Source organism: Oncorhynchus nerka, linkage group LG21 (genome assembly GCF_034236695.1).
Source record: "Oncorhynchus nerka isolate Pitt River linkage group LG21, Oner_Uvic_2.0, whole genome shotgun sequence".
Taxonomy (NCBI): domain Eukaryota; kingdom Metazoa; phylum Chordata; class Actinopteri; order Salmoniformes; family Salmonidae; genus Oncorhynchus; species Oncorhynchus nerka.
Window position 1 is genome coordinate 26,672,235 of NC_088416.1, and position 18,945 is coordinate 26,691,179.

An 18,945-nucleotide genomic window follows, 5' to 3' on the forward strand; every position below is an offset into this window, starting at 1 on the left:
TTACCCACCGACGTTCCTCTGCACTGCCATGCAAAACTTTTTCTCAGCTGGCACAATTTGATTGGCTGCTGTCCGATTCAAACTGTAATCCGTTAAATGAAGAGTTGATGCGCTGCACACATTTTATTTTATGCATATTTTTTTATATTTGGGCTTGGGGAAGGTATCATCAAGTAAGTTTGAGTCAAAAGGCTCAAGTCCAAGTTAAGTCACGAGTCATTGGTGTTAAAGTCAAAGTCGAGTTGCAAGTCATCATATTTGTGACTCGAGTCTGACTCGAGTCCAAGTCATGTAACTCGAGTCCACACCTCTGGGAGATAATAATTGATAGTCATGGTTTATGAACATGGTCTAGAAGTCAAGGTGCCTTCGGAAAGTATTCAGACCCCTTTACATTTTCCACATTTTGTTACGTTACAGCCTTGTTCTAAAATTGATTTAATAAAACAATTTCATTAGCAATCTACACACAATACCCCATAATGACAGAGCGAAAACAGGTATAACATTTTTGGGCAAATGTATTAAAAATTTAAAAAATTAAAAACCTTATTTACATAAGTATTCTGACCATTTGCTATGAGACTTGATATTGAGCTCAGGTACATCCTGTTTCCATTGATCATCCGTGAGATGTTTCTACAACTTGATTGGAGTCCACCTGTGGTAAATTCAATTGATTGGACATGATTTGGAAAGGCACACACCTGTCTAACATTTAAGGTCCTACAGTTGACAGTGCATGTCAGAGCAAAAACCAAGCCATGATGTCCAAGGAATTGTCCATAGAGCTCTGAGACAGGACTGTCAAAACTTTTCTGCAACATTGAAGGTCCCTAAGAACACAGTGGTCTCCATCATTCTTAAATGAAAGAAGTTTGGAACCACAAAGACTCTTCCTAGAGCTGTCCCCGGTCAGGGAGGTGGTCACTCTGACAGAGCTCTAGAGTTTCTCTGTGGAGATTGGAGAACCTTCCAGAAGGACAACCATCTCTGCAGCACTCCACCAATCAGGCTGTTATGGTAGAGTGACCAGACAGAAGCCACTCCTCAGTAAAAGGCACATGACTCTCAGACCATGAGAAACAACATTCTCTGTTCTGATTAAACCAAGTTTGAACTCTTTGGCCTGAATGCCAAGCATCACGTCTGGAGGAAACCTGGCACCATCCCTACGGTGAAGCATGGTGGTTGCAGCATCATGCTGTGGGGATGTTTTTCTGCGGCAGGGACTGAGAGACTAGTCAGGATCGAGGCAAAGATGAACAGAGTAATGTACAGAGAGTTCCTTGGTGAAAACCTGCTCCAGAGCGCTCAGGACCTCAGACTGGGGCGACGGTTCACCTTCCAACACGAGCCCAAGCACACAGCCAAGATAATGCAGTATTGGCTTCGGGACAAGTCTCTGAATGTCTTTGAGGGGCCCAGCCAGAGCCCAGAGTTGAACCCGATCTAACATATCTGGAGAGACCTGAAAATAGCTGTGCACCAACGCTCCCCATCCAACCCGACAGAGCTTGAGAGGATCTGCGGAGAAGAATGTGAGAAACTCCCCAAATACAGGTGTACCAAGCTTGTAGCTTCATACCCAAGAAGACACAAGGCTGTAATCACTGCCAAAGGTGCTTCAACAAAGTACTGAGTAAAGCGTCTGAATACTTATGTAAATGTGATATTTCTGTTTTTTATTTGTAATAAATTAGCAAAAACATCCACAACAACAAAAAAATGATTGAGGTATTGGAGGTATTATCAATTTTAGAACAAGGCTGTAACATAACAAAAACATATATATATATATATATATATATTCTATGAGGTGTACCCAGACCTCACCCCGTCCAGTTTCAAATGAAATATGAACTAGATAGCTAGCTTGATAAATCAGTGCTGACAATTCCATCTTGGCTAGCTAACTCAATTATACAGGCGTCATTATGTATATATATTTATGCTGTTACAATAACCAAACAGTTGAAAAAAAATAATTTGTGAAACCATCATGTGATGTATGACAACATTGGGATGTTGCATACAACTTAAATGCTGTTTGAATTGCTTGGATGATCTCACTGGAACACTGCTCACTGTGTCCAAGTTTCATGACATAGGTGTTTCAAAGAACTGTCAGTCAAGGTGAGCTCCCTCCCACTCCGGCTATTAGCTCTCCACCCACTCAGCCTGTCTTTCCACTATTACTGATAGTTCCACACGAGAGAACAAATATCTTGGTCACTCATAAGGCTATTTTAAATGGGAATCAGGATGACTGTGCGTGAATGGTGTCAATCTCATAGACTGTCAGTTCTTCCATTCTCAGCTCTGCTCATGAATTTACATCCCCACCTCACACCTTTACATTTACCAAACAAAGTGGCAGTGTTAGGCTGTTTATTGAAATGGCAGATTGAGCCTTTATGTGTATGATATTTTTCAACAGGTACTTCATGCGGGCTATCGTCTGGAACACCACTGATGTCATACTAGATGAGACCAGCATCACCGGAGAGAATATGAGTGACATTTACGTCAAAGGGTACGGCAGAGCATGATTGGCTACTCAATGGTACAGTATTGAGTGATTGACTACTCATACGGATCATACTGTATTGCTGTTCAAGCAAGGGTTGTAAAAACCCTATATTTTAAGTGTGCAAAAAAGAAGTGAAAACCATGTGAACAGCTGTCCATCTACTTTAGATATAGGTGCTGGTTCTAGCAGGAAAACCTAGGTGTCCAAAACAAATGTAAAGAAATACACACAAGTAAAGACACAACCAACTTTGACTTCATAATTATGTTGAAATGTTTTCATTGCAGAGTGCATGAGAGTGTACCCCATTGCCGTCTCGATTGGTGGCATACAGTAGACAGGGAATTGATAGAGAAATAATGATGTGTGGTTGATTGAGTTATTAATAGGCGCTAGAGCAGTGGTGTCAAACTCATTTTGCCCTGGAGGCCACATATGAGGTCTGAAGGGACGCACTGAATATTTGTTATAATTCCTTGCCTTCAAAATTAGCAAAACATTGTGCTCTATCCATTGTTTGGGAATTGTTGATGCTCCCTGACTGTCTAGCTTTCATTTGGGTGATTATTAGCGGGCTGGAAACAGTCAAGAAACTGTATGAATGTAGGCCCATTATCATTACAACACTGTTTCAATGTGGTTTTAGTCATTTTGAAGTATATTTATTTACAGGTGGATGCCTGGTATGGAACAGGACAAGCAGAAGACAGACGTTCATTACAGATCCCTGGATGGTGACGGCAACTTCAATTGGCGATTCGTCTTTGGCTTTGACTACCTGCCTGCAGAGCAACTGTGTCTCGTTTCCAGGAAAGTGCGTTTGAAGAGATTTATTGTATTATTTATTGCCTTTATTTGACTATAATAATGATATACCCCATTTAGCAGACACTTTTATCCAAAGCGATTTAGTCATGTGTGTTGTGCATGCATGTTTTGTATGGGTGGTACCAGGAATCAAACCCACTATTCTGGTGTTGCAAGCGCCATGCCCTACCAACTGAGCTAACACATTCTCTTTTACAGTTACGACCTAAAGTGAAGCATTTTGACAAATTAAGGAGAAGTCTGACCGTAAATAATAGTTTCAGAAACGTATGTTGGGCAGATGGTGAGCTCCAGACTTACATCCAAATGTGTTTGTTTGTAAGGAGCATTTTTGGAATCTGGACCAAACCGAGTTTCGGACCCCCCCAAAGTTGATCGTCCAGATTTGGGACAATGACAAATTCTCACTGGATGACTACCTGGGTAAGATACATTTTTTTCCTCTGATCTAAACTAACTGATACAAAGTGTTTCTCTTTTTCTCATCATTGGATGTCTCCAAAAACCGGACTGACTGGTTAACTCATTGAATTCATTTATGTTTATTGTCCATCGAAACAATAACAAGAAACATCCATCAGCAGCTGAAAACCAATCTTATTTCAACCCAGGTCTGCAGTACATAACATATAATGGTGAATAGGAAATGTGGGAAGGAAACAGTTTGTGTTATATTTGGGACACAGGCACAGTTGAGCTGGATCTGCTTCATCTGATCCCCCCTGCCAAGACCCCTGAGAAATGCAGTCTGAAAATGTTACCAGGGGTTACAGGCTCCACACCTTCCAAACAACCACCGCCCAACTCTCTGTTCTCCCAGAAGTCTGTGCGGGGCTGGTGGCCCTGTATGATCGAGCAGGACGGGAAGCACATCCTGGGTGTAAGTACTGTTGTCGTGAAACAAATAGATAAATGGCAAATTCTAAGTTAATTTTCCCATTTTGCCATGAATACAGAAAATATTTATATTCTACACATTCTGCCATGGGGCAGAGAGAATATTTAGCAGTTTTCAAGCTAATTTATTGCAATTGTACAAATTTTCCATTACTTGAGAGCGACTAACAAAATTGTAATTTAGCAGACGTTTTTTAACCAGAGCGACTTACAGGAGCTCAGCTCAAGGGCATGTCAGATTTTTTGCCTAGTCAGCTCTGGTATTTGAAACAGCGACCTTTCAGATACTGGCCCCTCTCTTAACCGCTAGACTACCTTTGTGCCCCCAAAATCAATGGAGGAACACTACCAAATAAAAAAATTGCACCTTCTGTTTTCTACTATTTTAATTCTCAACGTAAGTTGAGACCCTGACAACGAACTAACGTCCGCTTATGTTGATTATCGGTAGGGCCAGCCCTGTGGGCAACACACACACACCAACCTTTCCCTTTGGGAATTTACTGTAACTGTGGTATGTGGTTGTCATATCTAGCTACCTTAAGATGAATGAAAGCCTCTCTGGATAAATCAAATCAAATCAATTATATAGCCCTTGCATCAGCTTATATCTCAAAGTGCTGTACAGAAACCCAGCCTAAAACCCCAAACAGCAAGCAATGCAGGTGTAGAAGCACGGTGGCTAGGAAAAACTCCCTAGAAAGGCCAAAACCTAGGAAGAAACCTAGAGAGGAACCAGGCTATGAGGGGTGGCCAGTCCTCTTCTGGCTGTGCTGGGTGGAGATTATAACAGAACATGGCCAAGATGTTCAAATGTTCATAAATGACCAGCATGGTCAAATAATAATAATCACGACTAAGATGTGAAATAAAATAAGTTAATACAGAGTTCCTCAAAATAAATTCTTATAGTGGATCATGTCTCATTGTGGATGAATTTATAACCAGAAATGCCTGCTCATAGGTGACAGTATTTAGTCACTTTGATCCTTTGCACAGTATTGATACACATAATTACGTGAAATGGATATCTGAAGTCACAAGCTTTAGGGCTAAATATGTTTATAGATCACAGAGAAGATGGATGAGAAAGTCTGTGGAGAGTTTATGACTGTCTCTGGGTTCCCATAGGGGAAAGTGGAGATGACCCTGGAAATAGTGGAAGAGAGGGAGGTAGAAGAGAGACCTGCTGGGAAGGGCCGGGACGAACCCAACATGAACCCCAAACTGGACTTTCCCAAGTAAGACATCATCCACAAGTCACTTTTCAACCACCTATGACAATAACATTGTAGCTTCTACATTGTAAGTAGATAGCGCTATAACATTCAGTAACAACATGGCACCCAATAAGAGTCTTCATTTCAAACTGGGCTTGCCTAGGCCTACCCCCTAAAATAAAATATGTTTTGTTGTTTCTCTCTCCATACAGTCGCCCCGACACTTCCTTCTTCTGGTTCACCAGTCCATGCAAGACCATGAGGTTCATCATATGGCGCAGATTCAAATGGATCTTCATTGGTTTGATAGTCCTCCTGCTTGTGCTCTTGTTCCTTGGGATCCTGCTGTACTCCCTACCAGTAAGATATATGTCCTTGTAATCTACAATACGAATATGTCTATGCCACTTAGAAGACACTTTGATCAATAGCAACTATAGTGAGTAGATAGTGCATACATTTGTTGTGTTTGTATGTGATTCACTCATATAGTGTAAACAGGCAACATGCATCATTCCTTTGATATGCTGAATTGCAACATAATATGGTCAAATTAAGCACAACTGCATTTATTTGATCTGATAATAGAGTGCAATATTGCAATAATTCCACTCCACAAATGCATCCTGCATATGAATATAACAGAGGATTTTAACCTTTCTTGAAATCAAAGTCAAAGATGTGTTTTATTAATTCAATCTTTTCTCTTGCCTCTCCAGAACTACATCTCAATGAAAATTGTGAAGCCTTTCTCTTAGGAGTGACTCTACGGGGCAGCTGAGTACTATGCCCGTCTTCGTCCAAGGGATAAGGCGACAGAAGTCTTGACACTCAGACCCTCACAAACTCTATGCAATGTATTCCTATCAGCGTTGTCTTCAGAGTTGCATGCATTATTTACATTTTTTACACTTTATCAATCAAGGCTACACTTCACTTGCATTAAATACTGTAGCTACACAGCCCTTTTAATTGTACTGTACTTGTACTGTTCTTACCTGTCTGTATTTCCCTGAAATACCGAAAGGAAAGGGAAAGGGGGTACCTAGTTAGTCGCAAAACTGAATGCATTCAACCGATAATGTGTCTTCTGCATTTAATCAAATGCTATTTTGTATGCATGCTTTACTAAACCTAATATAGAGATTTTGTCATCGCTGACATAACAAACTACTAACAACAAACACTGTTGTTGTGGCTTCAAACAATGTCCCAACGTTCTAATAAGCCACGTCCTTAGACACCGTACAAAGAAGGTCCCAAGAAGGTTTCCAAGAAAGGGCATGAGATAATGTCTTGGTTGCAACAAAAATCCCATTTAATTTACTCACAGATTGTCTAGGTATGTCATACAGTCCAGGTATGTCATACAGTCCAGGTATGTCACACATAATAAATGAAGCATGGTTTACATGTAAGCATAGACACTTTTACTATAAATATCAAATTGGGATCTAACTCAAAAAGGTACACAAAATGAACAAGGTAAAATAGATGATTGTTTTGAAATCAAAAGGTAAATCCAAAGGTATTAATGAAACAGATGAAACAGTATTAACCACTCTAGTTTTTGGAAGGCATTTTTTCTAGCGGGCTTCTATCCCGTTCTAAATTCGGTTCCACCATAGAGGTATAAAGAAGGCTCATCATTGTATCTGTGCTATAATGGCTTCTGAGACAGGATGGGAGGGGTATCTCCATTTTAAAGTAACTGTCCAGTGATAAACTCACTTTTAAAATTGTAATGTTCTGATAACTCATACCCAAATAATGTTGTTGGCTCATCCTATACTCTTTTGTGGCCAAACCAGAAATGGGAGGAAAAAAACACTTAAAAATCCCAACCTCAAACAGAAACAAAATGCTTGCTATTTTCTCATAGAGGATGATGACATCCTCCTGAGGAGGATGAGCTGGCCAATCAGCGGTCTACTCGCATTAATATTAGACAGTTACTTTAAAGTAGTCCATTTCTTCTTATTCTACTTTTATGAGTCAGTAAACAAACTAAAAAGGTGCATACTGCCACCTGGAGTGTGTATAAAGCCACGGTTGGTGATTTACTGCCACCTGCAGTTCTGGAATGTTTCCTCAGGAGTAATAATTCATTGGCTGATCCCTCCTGATTACCTGGATGGAATTATGTGATCCTTCCTTAACATTTAACCCATAGGAAGTCCCAAACAGTTGACTCCTTTAAAATGGCGAAAGCCCTCAATGGTGATGTTCATGCTGAAACAGGTTCTATCCATCCAGAGTCCTCTTTCTACCTCTATGGGTTCCACTGACACATCTTCGCTTTAACCATTATATTTCCATATAAACAGTTTCCATACTATGAATAATAACTTTAACATATTTTCTTTTCACATACAAAATGGCTCTAACAACTGTTGTGTTCATATTTCATTCATATCAATAGGCTTTTCTATGTTTTAATAAAGAACTATCATTATGTACAACAGTGGCGGTTGCGGATTTACTGTAAATGTTTCTCTCCACACTGATCCTGAAGGCAGCGTTTTAGATCACTTACTGACACCTGGCTGGTGTAGCGGTAGTTCCACAGCCCTGCTGCACACATGGCTAAAAGTGTCCATATAGGTTTGAATCTGGCCTACTGCCCTTTGTCACTACCATAGATTGTGTTTTGTATACTGTGTCAGTACTCAATCAGTAGACAATTCCACCAATTTATCGATTGGCTGAATGATCTATTGGCTGACTTTCAGCAAATGCAAGTCAGGCAAAGCACATTAAGTTGTATAATTTGTATTGGTGATTCTACAGAAGAGGTTTAAATTGCTGTCCCCTATCAAAGTACTATTTTTTTTTAAACAACTCTTCAAACATTTATTTATTTACTTTAAAATGTATTTATATCATAATATATTCTAATTAATTCCAAGGCAATTACAAACATTGTTCAATTAATATAGTACAAAGTAATTGTTTAAATACCCATTCCTATTGAGAGGTGGCTGCCCCACACCCTGACTCCTAAAATTCATGTTAAAGCAATTAAAGATTTTTGTAACACTTTTATCAAATCTTGAGTTAGTTAGTATTATTACATTGAAAGATACTGATCTAATTTGTACACTCTTAGAAAAAAGGGTTCCAAAGGGGTTATTTGCAGAGGGACAGGGTTGTACCAAGAACCATTTACATCTGAAGAACCCTTTTTGGAAGAACATTTTTCATCCTAAGAACCGCTTTTCGAAAGAAAGGGTTCTTTAATTATTTTTTTGGTAGGAAAGAAGGATTCTTTGGAAGGCAAGAGGGTTCTACTGTACATAGAACCCTTCTGAACTGAATAAGCTTTTAAATAGTGCCTAAGCATTAGTGTTTACCTCAGTGTTTAAACTTTAACATCAGGAGTTTGAGTTATCTGATAGAGGTGGGAATGTTTTAAACTGTACCTACAGTATACTCCCAGTCGGTATTAGATAGAATGTCGCGGCCCCACCCGCTATGGGGGGAAATGACCCGTGGTTACCCCATTGTCTCACCTCAAAAACACAACCTTTTTTGCTACCGACCAGAACATTCTTGGACACCGAGTTCTCACATTTTCCCACTCTCCCACACTGAATAACCTGAAGCCACAGCGCTCTTCTTGCAGGATCTATTTCCCTACATGGGAGCATTGCGAACTGTTTGTCGTGATTTTTGACATAGTTACATGTACAACAACACAGCATCTTTTCGGCATGTTTTGTTATTTCTGTATAACAGAAAATTGATGATGAAGTTGGCTCTTTTACAATGGGGGTCAATGGGAAAGAATTTTTGTTTCCCCCAATTTGTGGGTGTGGTCGAGGGGAATTACTTCTTATGGCGTGAATATCATCCATCGAGTATATGGGAATATTTGTACATGTATCTGGTATTCCTGATGTGTCTGTTATTCCTTTCTGTTAGGTAGTTTTTAAACCAATTACATGCAGCCTGATCCAGGCCTATGATCTGGTCTAAAGCCAGGTTGATGAACATGTACACTACATTTCTTAGATAAGAATGTTCTTAGTTGAGAGTTAGGCAGGTAACTCCAAGAGTTACCGGTCTAACAGAACACAGAGGGTGTTCTTTAATAGTAGCCTCTCCAACAAAATCCAGGTAGAATCAGGCATTCCCCAGGGCAGCTGTGTAGGCCCCTTAATCTTTACTAATGGCCTGCCACTGGCTGAGTAAAGCCTGTGTCTTTATGTATGCGGATGACTCAACACTATGCATGTCAGCAAGTTAAATCACTGCAACACTTCAAGAGCTGCAGTCAATTTCAGAATGGGTGGCAAGTAATAAGCTGGTCCTAAATATTTCAAAAACTAAAAGCATTGTATTTGGGACAAAACTTGGGATAATTACGAATGGCCCAGAACAGGGCAGAACGGCTGGTCCTTAAATGTACACATAGAGCTAACATTAATAATATGCATGTCAATCTGTCATGGCTCAAAGTAGAGGAGAGATTGGCTTCATCACTACTTGTTTTTTTTTTACTCAAGCAGTAAAATCAGATTTAAAAAACAGTGAGGACTGAAGAGTCACACACAGGTACAAACACACATAACATACACACACGTACACCTGGATTGTGTGTTGTAGTAGAGTAGTAGCCAGAAGGCACACACTTAATGTATTGTGAAATCTTTTGTAAAATGTATTTAAAATGATTAGAAATTGTATTATAATGTATATTACTGCCATAATAAATACAAATGATTCTAATAATTTTGCTAGGTAAGAAAGTATAGAAATAGGGCAATCATTATTTAGGGCACAAGGGTCACCACCTTTGTGGAAAGGGAGCACATGAGCCGCCTTCTAAACCCTTGTGATAGTACCAGATATGATCTTCAAATAAAACATCTGGGTTAATGATTCAGAAATCAATGGGGCGGAGAGCTGCAATAAAACCAGGTCAAAAGCATATCAACCCCCCCCATGGATGTTTTAACTTCAGTATTAACAGTATTAAGCAAGGCCTTCAGCACATCACGGGTACAGTAGTAACTTGTTGAAATTAAAACACAGATTCACTAGTAGTTGACAGGTTATCATTCAGGTCAGCTAGAGGATGGGTGCAGGAAGAGCAGAGAACTGACTGACATTTAGACCACCATTTCTCTCAAATAAAAATGTGCTAATGTAATGCTCATAATGTCCAGGTGGGGCGATTCTGTTAACTGTGGAACCCAATATGCATTCTAAACACAGTGTATTGCATTTGGGGCTATGGAGGGGGTGGCATAAAAAGCCAGCAGCAGGCCGTGCGACACAGTCCCCCTCAAAAAGTAACCATATTTGGTTAGTAGACACCCTACTAAGTATTTTTCACCCCACTTTTCACCCCACTTTATTTGAGTAAATGTGTTTCTTTACAACCAAATACTGTATGAATACCATATAGTATTGCATTTGGAGATATGGGGCCAGAGTAAAAAAGCCAGCAGCAACTAATGCGACACAGTCCCCCTTTGGTTAGTAGAGACCCTACTGAGTATTTTCCACCTCAGTATTCCATATACGATGTATTGCATTTGGGGCTATGGAGGGCTGAGGGAAAGGCCAGCAGCAGGCCGTGCAACTCAGTCGCCCTCAAAAACTAAGAGAATGCAGGCGACAAGTTTAGATCTGCAAATTATGCCCATTGAAACGCATTGGGCTTATTCAGGACAGATTTTGGTGACAGTGAGCCCTCTCGCCTTGCCTCTTCCTCTCTGCTGAAACTAGTGAACGGAACAGCGCTGCTCTGTGTTACTATATGTAGCCCATGTATCTGATGCTGTCTGCCCAGAAACAGTATGACATGCCATTCTCCTTCTGTCCAGACAGCATCAGATACATGGTCTACACATACGGAGACAGAGGGGGGCTGTTTCGCTCACTCGGATGCTTTATCTGAGATCGTAAATCTGGCCCTAGCTATTCGGTGGCACAAGTGGGGACACTTCAGGCTGAGGAGTAAGTTTCACACATCCCCATGTGCAACGTTCATCCCTGAAATTTTCCCAGCAGCGACCCCCAGGCAATAGCAGAACGAAGTCACTAAGCACCACTGTAAAGGACATCACGCTGCTTGCTTAGCAAGTACCACTTCCTCTTGATTCCAGTTATGGGTAGCTGTAGCCCAATATGGCGACCGGAGTATTGGCGAGGGGGTGTGTCAGAAGGAGTGGGTTTATGGAAAGCAAATCAGCTAATTGTGCAGATTTGTTGCCACTCAAGAACGTTTTGCTTCGAGTCGATAAGCTGGCGAGCGACCAGTGCACCGGTGTTGATACACGCTTGTGTCGCCGGCAGTAGCTAATGTGCCCATTTTTTTTTCTCACATGATTTTTACTTCAAGTAGGATAGCAGCCTACACAATAAATAATTAATATTGATAACCATCTAGTTGTCACCTTGATACCTAACCTACATGCAGTCTACTACTTAATGGGGAGGGTATAAACGGCAACACCAGGACACACTGCTCTTCACTCTCTCTTGACAAGCACTACTGTCTGGCAACGGCGTGGGCAACGGCGTGGGATATCATGGTGACAGTCACAGAAGCACATGCATGCAGTAACAATACAGTCATCATACCAGTCATACACCCTCCTCAGAGCATTATGTATTATTCTGTATGTAAATCCTAGACACTCCATTTAGTATGTTATGTTAAGTTTGCAATGGTTACATTAGACAGATGGCTACTTTAAGGCAAAAACAAAAGTAGGGTGGGTGGTCGGATTTACATACAGAATAAAACTAAATGCTCTGAGACCAGGTTGTGGAGAGCTACCCTCATGTAGGTTTTCACTGCAACCCAGGGATGTAGTGTTGCAGCAGTGCTGCCATAGCGTGATGCTGCTCCCTCACTTTTTTTATTTGAGAATACGCAGAGCTGCATGGTAAAATAATTTCTGGAAAATATATTCTGATAAATTCTAAATAAATTATATTTAGGCCTAACTACCACGAAAATTCCATAAAAAATGATAGAATGACAAACCAAATAAATATGTAGGCAATAACAGCCTATGAGTATGTAGCCTAAATCCTATCCTAGCTAAAGTGAGCCACCAAGCTAGAATTCGTAACAGATCATACGTTTTGAAAATTGATAACATATTATACGTTTTGCAAATTTGTAACATATTGTACATTTTGCAAATTCGTAACATATAATACGAATGTTAATTCATAACATATCATACAAAATATACTATACTAACACATACTATACTAAATGTATATATTTCTTTAACGAGTCGGACACAAAGGATTTACTTCAGACTCCCGACAAGGCCCAAATTCCCGTAATTCACATGAAGAAGAGACGGAGATATCGGTAGGTAGGTCGGGGAGCCTTATAAGGATCCGACGGCGAGTGAGTAATCTGCCAATACCATCAGTCATATTAGCGAAGGCGCAATCATTGGATAATACGAATAGATGAGCTCCGATCAAGACTATCCTACCATAAAACATAAACAACTGTAATATCATATGTTTCACCGAGTTGTGGTTGAATGACGACATGGATAACAAACAGCTGGCTGGGTTTTCGGTCCATCAACAAGATAGAGCAGCTACCTCCAGTAAGACAAGGAGTGACGGTCTGTGTCTATTTGTAAATAACAGCTGGTGCACAAAATCTAATATTAAGGAAGTCTCAAGGTTTTGCTTGCCTGAGGTAGAGTGTCTCATGATAAGCTGTAGACCACACTATTTACGTAGCTGTCTATTTACCACCACAACCCAATGCTGGCACTAAGACGGCATTGAATAAGCTATACAGCTTGAGCTGTACAAGCAAACAAGAAAAGGCTCATCCACAGGCAGCGCTCCTAGTGGCCGGAGACTTCAATGCAGGGAAACTTAAATCAGGTTTTACATCATTTCTACCAGCATGTTACATGTGCAACCAGCGGAAAGAATCTCTAGACCACCTTTAGAGACTAGTACAAAGCTCTCCCTCGCCCTCCATTTGGCAAATCTGACCATAACTCTATCCTCCTGATTCATGTTTACAAGCACAAACTAAAGGGGAGGAAGTACCAGTTACTCGCTCAATAAGGAAGTGGTCAGATGACGCAGATGCTAAGCTACAGGACTGTTTTGCTACGACAGACTGGAATATGTTCCGGGATTCTTCCGATGGCATTGAGGAGTACAGCACATCAGTCGCTGGCTACATCAATAAGTTTATTGATGAAGTCGTCCCAACAGTGACCGTACGTACATACCCCAACCAGAAGCCATGGATTACAGGCAACATCCGCACTGAGCTAAAGGGTAGAGCGGGACTCTAACCCAGACGCTTAACAGAAATCCCGCTATACCCTTTGACGAACCATCAAACAGGCAAAGCGTCAATACAGGACTAAGACTGACCTCTACTACACCGGCTCCGACGCTCGTCGGATGTGGCAGGGCTTGCAAACTATTACGGACTACAAAGGGAAGCACAGCCGTGAGCTACCCTGTGACATGAGCCTACCAGACGAGCTACATAACTTCTATGCTTGCTTCGAGGCAAGCAACACTGAAGCACGCATGAGAGCATCAGATGTTCTGGACGACTGCGTGTTCACGCTCTCCGTATGCGATGTGAGTAAGACCTTTAAACAGGTCAACAGACCTTTGAACCAGGACGTGTACTCCGAGCATGCACTGACCAACTGATAAGTGTCTTTACTGACATTTTCATCCTGTCCCTGACCGAGTCTGTAATACCAACATGTTTCAAGCAGACCACCATAGTCCCTGTGCCCATAGTCCCTGTGCCCTAGGCTGGTAAGGGCTCACCATTGTCCAAGAAACGCTAGACCCACTCCAATTTGCATACTGCCCAAAAAGATCCACAGATGATGCCATTTCTATTGCACTCTACATTGCCCTTTCCCACCTGGACAATAGGAACAGCTATGTGAGAATGCTATTCATTAACTACAGCTCAGCGTTCAACACCGTAGTACCCTCAAACCTTGTCTCTAATCTAAGGGTCCTGGGACTAAAAACCTCCCTCTGCAACTTGATCCTGGACTACCTGACGGGCTGCCCCCAGGTGGTAAGGGTAGGTAACAGCACATCTGCCACGCTGAACCTCAACACGGGGGCCCATCAGGGGTGCATGCTCAGTCCCCTCCTGTACTCCCTGTTCACCTATTACTGCATGGCCAAGCAAGACTCCAACACCATCATTAAGTTTGCAGGCGACACAACAGTGGTAGGCCTGATCACCGACAACGATGAGACAGCCTATAGGGAGGAGGTCAGAGACCTGGCAGTGTGTGGCCAGGATAACAACCTCTCCCTCAACGTGATCAAGACAAAGGAGACGATTGTGGACAACAGGAAAAGGAGGACAGAGCATGTCCCCATTCTCATCATTGGGACTGTAGTGGAGCAGGTTGAGAGCTTCAAGTTCCTTGGTGTCCACATCACCAACAAACTATCATGGTCTAAACACAGTAAGACAGTCGTGAAGAGGGAAAGACAACATCTATTCCCCCTCAGGACACTGAAAAGAGCATCCTGACTGGCTGCATCACTGCCTGGTATGGCAACTGCTCGGCCTCCGACTGCAAGGCACCACAGAGGGTAATACGGCCCAGTACATCACTGGGGCCAAGCTTCCTGCCATCCAGGATCTCTATAGCAGACGGTGTCAGTGGAAGGCCCTAAAAATTGGTAACGACTCCAGCCACCCTGTCATAGACTGTTCTCTCTGCTACCGCACGTCAAGCAGTACCGGAGAGCCAAGTCTAGGTCCAAAATGCTTCTTAACAGCTTCTATGCCCAAGCCATAAGACTCCTGAACAGCTAATCAAATGACTATTTGCATTGCCCCCCCCCCCCCCCCCTTTTACGCTGCTGCTACTCTCTGTTTATTATCTATGCATAGTCACTTTAACTCTACCTACATGTACATATAACATCAAATACCTTGACTAACCAGTGCCTACGCACATTGACTCTGTACCGGTACCCCCTGTATATAGCCTCGCTATTGTTATTTTACTGCTGCTTTTGAATTATTTGTTACTTTTTTTCCTTCAATTTTTTCCTTATCTATTTTTTACTTAACACTTGTTTTTCTTAAAAGTACATTGTTGGTTAAAGGATTGGACGTAAGCATTTCACTGTAATGTCTACACCTGTTGTAATTCAGCGCATTTGACAAATACAATTTGTTTTGATTACTCGGCTCTCAGCTGCGCAATATGCAGTAAGTCATTGTTTTGCAGGCTAGGAGTGTCCGTATAGCCTCTCCCTGCTAACTATTTGTTTCATTTAAACAACATTGCTCCATAATGTTACAGTATTAGCTAAACCAGTTCAGTTTACTAGTAGTATGCAAATGTTTCTTGGCCCCGAAAGAAAGGAAAATGTTGTGAGTCTGGTAAAATAATCTGTAGTATTGTGTAGGCTGTAGCAATATTTTTTAAGTTAGCTATGATTTGAAGTAAGTTTATCTAGCTGTCTTATTTTCTTTTTGTTCATTGCCTCAATTGATTTCAGAAGTTATATTGGATATACCGTATGGCTGTACAGATTCCTGGTTCGAATCAACCCAAGATCATGAACCCTAAAGATGGGACAGAGTGCATGACAAGGTGGCACAGAGGAATCTAGCTGTTCTGAATGAAGACCTCTCGTGAGGTAAGTACACACACACATACATACATACATGCGATACCAGCTTGATATGTCCCTTGTCACCTATGTTTTTACCCAGAGAGTAACAGCTCTGGTGCTCTCTGTCTCATTCTATTATTTCTTGCTCTATGCTTGACCTAGGGTTTGAGAAGAGCTGACAAATCAGAACTGAGTAGGATTGTTAGTGAGCCCCATGAGGAACACCTGATACTGCGCTGACTTCTCTGTCCTGGATGCTCTCCTGCCCAAACTGTCCCATTGTGTTTCCCCACCTCTGAACCCCCTTACCCCAAATAGAGTTGCCCCTGATCCTAGATCTATGATCAATCTCAATTTTAACTCCCTCTCTTTGTCGCTCTCTCCCCATTAAATGTGTGATGTAATGAGATTCTTATTTGGTTAACTGTTGTTACTTATATTGTCAATGTTGTTGTTTAATTAATTTTTAATGTTGTTACCACTTTGAATAAATGTATTTTTATCTACAAATGTATTGTTTTTCTTACATTTAGATTTCAGAGAGAATTTCAGTGTGCATTGACAGCAGTATCCTGGCACCAGAATTGCAAGCTTAATACTGTAATTATGCTTTGCAGCAGAGATGATGCAAAATATTTCACAGTACTATTTTCCTTACTGTAAAACATTACAGCATCCCTCTAAATTTACAGCAGGGATGATGTAATATGTTTTACAATAAGGAAAATAGTACAGTAAAATATATTACAGCATCTCTGCTGTAAACAGAATTACAGTATTAAGCTTGCAACTCTGGTGGCAGTATAATGCTGTAGATTTACAGGGAAAAGTTTTATGGTGTAACTCTCAAATAAACCATGACCTGTAAATATGTAAAAAATATTTCACAAATATTGACCATGAGTCACTTAAACAATAAGGCACGAAAGGTTGTGGTTTATGGCCAATATACCATGGCTAAGGGCTGTTCTTATGCAAGACGCATTGCGGATATTGGCCATATACCATATGCCTTATTGCTATTAAAAACTGGTTACCAACGTAAAGAGCAATAAAAATAAATGTTTTGTCATACCCGTGGTATACAGTCTGATATACCACGTCTGTCAGCCAATCAGCATTCAGGGCTAAAATCACCCAGTTATAAAAATAAATATATGATCTGTAAATATATTCAACATAGCTCACACATAAAACTACAATTTAAACAAATATAGAAGGATTTGTGAGCAAATGTTCAGAAGAGCATCTGCTAAATGACTTAAATGTAAATGTAAATTTAAAACTGTGGAATGTGCATTTGCACATTCAAAAAGTGCCTGTGGATCTGTATTCTGTGTTTACAGAATTCTTTGATTTTTACCCCCATCTGTCCATGTATTGTAATCCACAAATGTAGCTTCAGATGAGAGTCGGCTAATCTCCATTCATTGGGATAATCTTTATGTCACGTGACGAAATTACATCACGACTGTGTACTTCTTGTCCTTAGCTAGAAGAAAGAACAGCTTCATAAAATGTGAGTACAGCGTTTATTTATTCAACAAATTATGTTAAAATGTTCAACAAATGACTTTCGTATGAATATTACATTTGACCATTGGTGCATGCAATACCGAGTGTATGTACCGGTAGCTAGCAGGCGATCTCGTCACCTGTTTAGACAACCACGTAAATTAAATGTACTAGCAGTGGTTGAAAAAGTACCCAATTGTCATACTTGATTTGAAGTAAAGATACCTTAATAGAAATTAGTAAAGTAAAGGTCATCCAGTAAAATACTACTTGAGTAAAAGTATTCGGTTTTAAATATATATATTTTTATTTTAATTGTACCTTTATTTAACTAGGCAAGTCAGTTAAGAACACATTCTTGTTTTCAATGACGGCCTAGGAACAGTGCGTTAACTGCCTGCTCAGGGGCAGAACGACAGATTTGTACCTTGTCAGTTCGGGGATTTGAACTTGCAACCTTCCGGTTACTAGTCCATATACTTAAGTATCGAAAGTAAATGTAATTGCTAAAATATACTTATGTATCAAAAGTAAAAGTATAATTCATTTCAAATTCCTTCTATCAATAAACGGCACCATTTTATTGTATACGCCAGAGGTATACTCCAACACTAATTTACAAATTAAGCATTTGTGTTTTTAGTGAGCCCATCAGATCAGAGGCAGTAGATATGACCAGGGATGTTCTCTTGATAAGTGTGTGAATTGGACCATTGTTCTGTGCTGCTAAGCATTCAAAATGTATCGAGTACTTTTGGGTGTCAGGGAAAATGTATGGAGTAAAAAGTACATGATTTTCTTTAGGAATGTAGTGAAGTAAAACTTATCGAGTACAGATACCCCCAAAACACTACTTAAGTAGTACTTTAAATTATTTTTTACTTAATTAGTTTACAACACAGCTTAATAGTTAATTGTTAATTCAGGAATGTGTCAATTTTGAAGAACTACTCAATAAACAAAAATCTGAGTTGTGATCTGGCTAACAAGCTAAACTGAGATGTTGCAAATCCTATTTTCCAATCTGTTGTCTTTCAGGGACTTAACAGGGCAATTGATGCTTTGGCAGGACAAATCACTCTTTCCCGACTGGTGTGGAGGTATTAAGAAATTGTAACATTATCTGATTAGAAATTTTTAGAAATTCAGCTACTGTTTTCTGCTCCGTGTAGGCTTGCTAGCTAGCCAAGTCATTTGTTGTGCATGCTTAGATAAATGTATTAATATGTTGTTTCCTAGTCAATACATGCATTCTGTGTCAGTACTGTCAGTACAATACATCTCTGTGTTGTGTTGCATCATTGAGTTAAGGGGCTG

At 40.5% G+C, this 18,945-nt stretch overlaps 1 protein-coding gene across 1 annotated transcript in view; it reads left to right on the forward strand.

The window, feature by feature from the left end:
- LOC115104200 (myoferlin-like) overlaps positions 1 to 7,940 on the forward strand; it is a 51,309-nt gene extending 43,369 nt beyond the window's left edge. The window contains exons 48-54 of the mRNA XM_029625475.2: positions 2,441 to 2,536; positions 3,206 to 3,347; positions 3,685 to 3,784; positions 4,048 to 4,241; positions 5,390 to 5,499; positions 5,691 to 5,838; positions 6,198 to 7,940. Coding sequence (XP_029481335.2) covers positions 2,441 to 2,536; positions 3,206 to 3,347; positions 3,685 to 3,784; positions 4,048 to 4,241; positions 5,390 to 5,499; positions 5,691 to 5,838; positions 6,198 to 6,236 — 829 coding nt within the window. The 3' untranslated portion in view covers positions 6,237 to 7,940. The remainder of the gene's footprint in view (positions 1 to 2,440; positions 2,537 to 3,205; positions 3,348 to 3,684; positions 3,785 to 4,047; positions 4,242 to 5,389; positions 5,500 to 5,690; positions 5,839 to 6,197) is intronic.
- Positions 7,941 to 18,945: the final 11,005 nt, after the last annotated feature.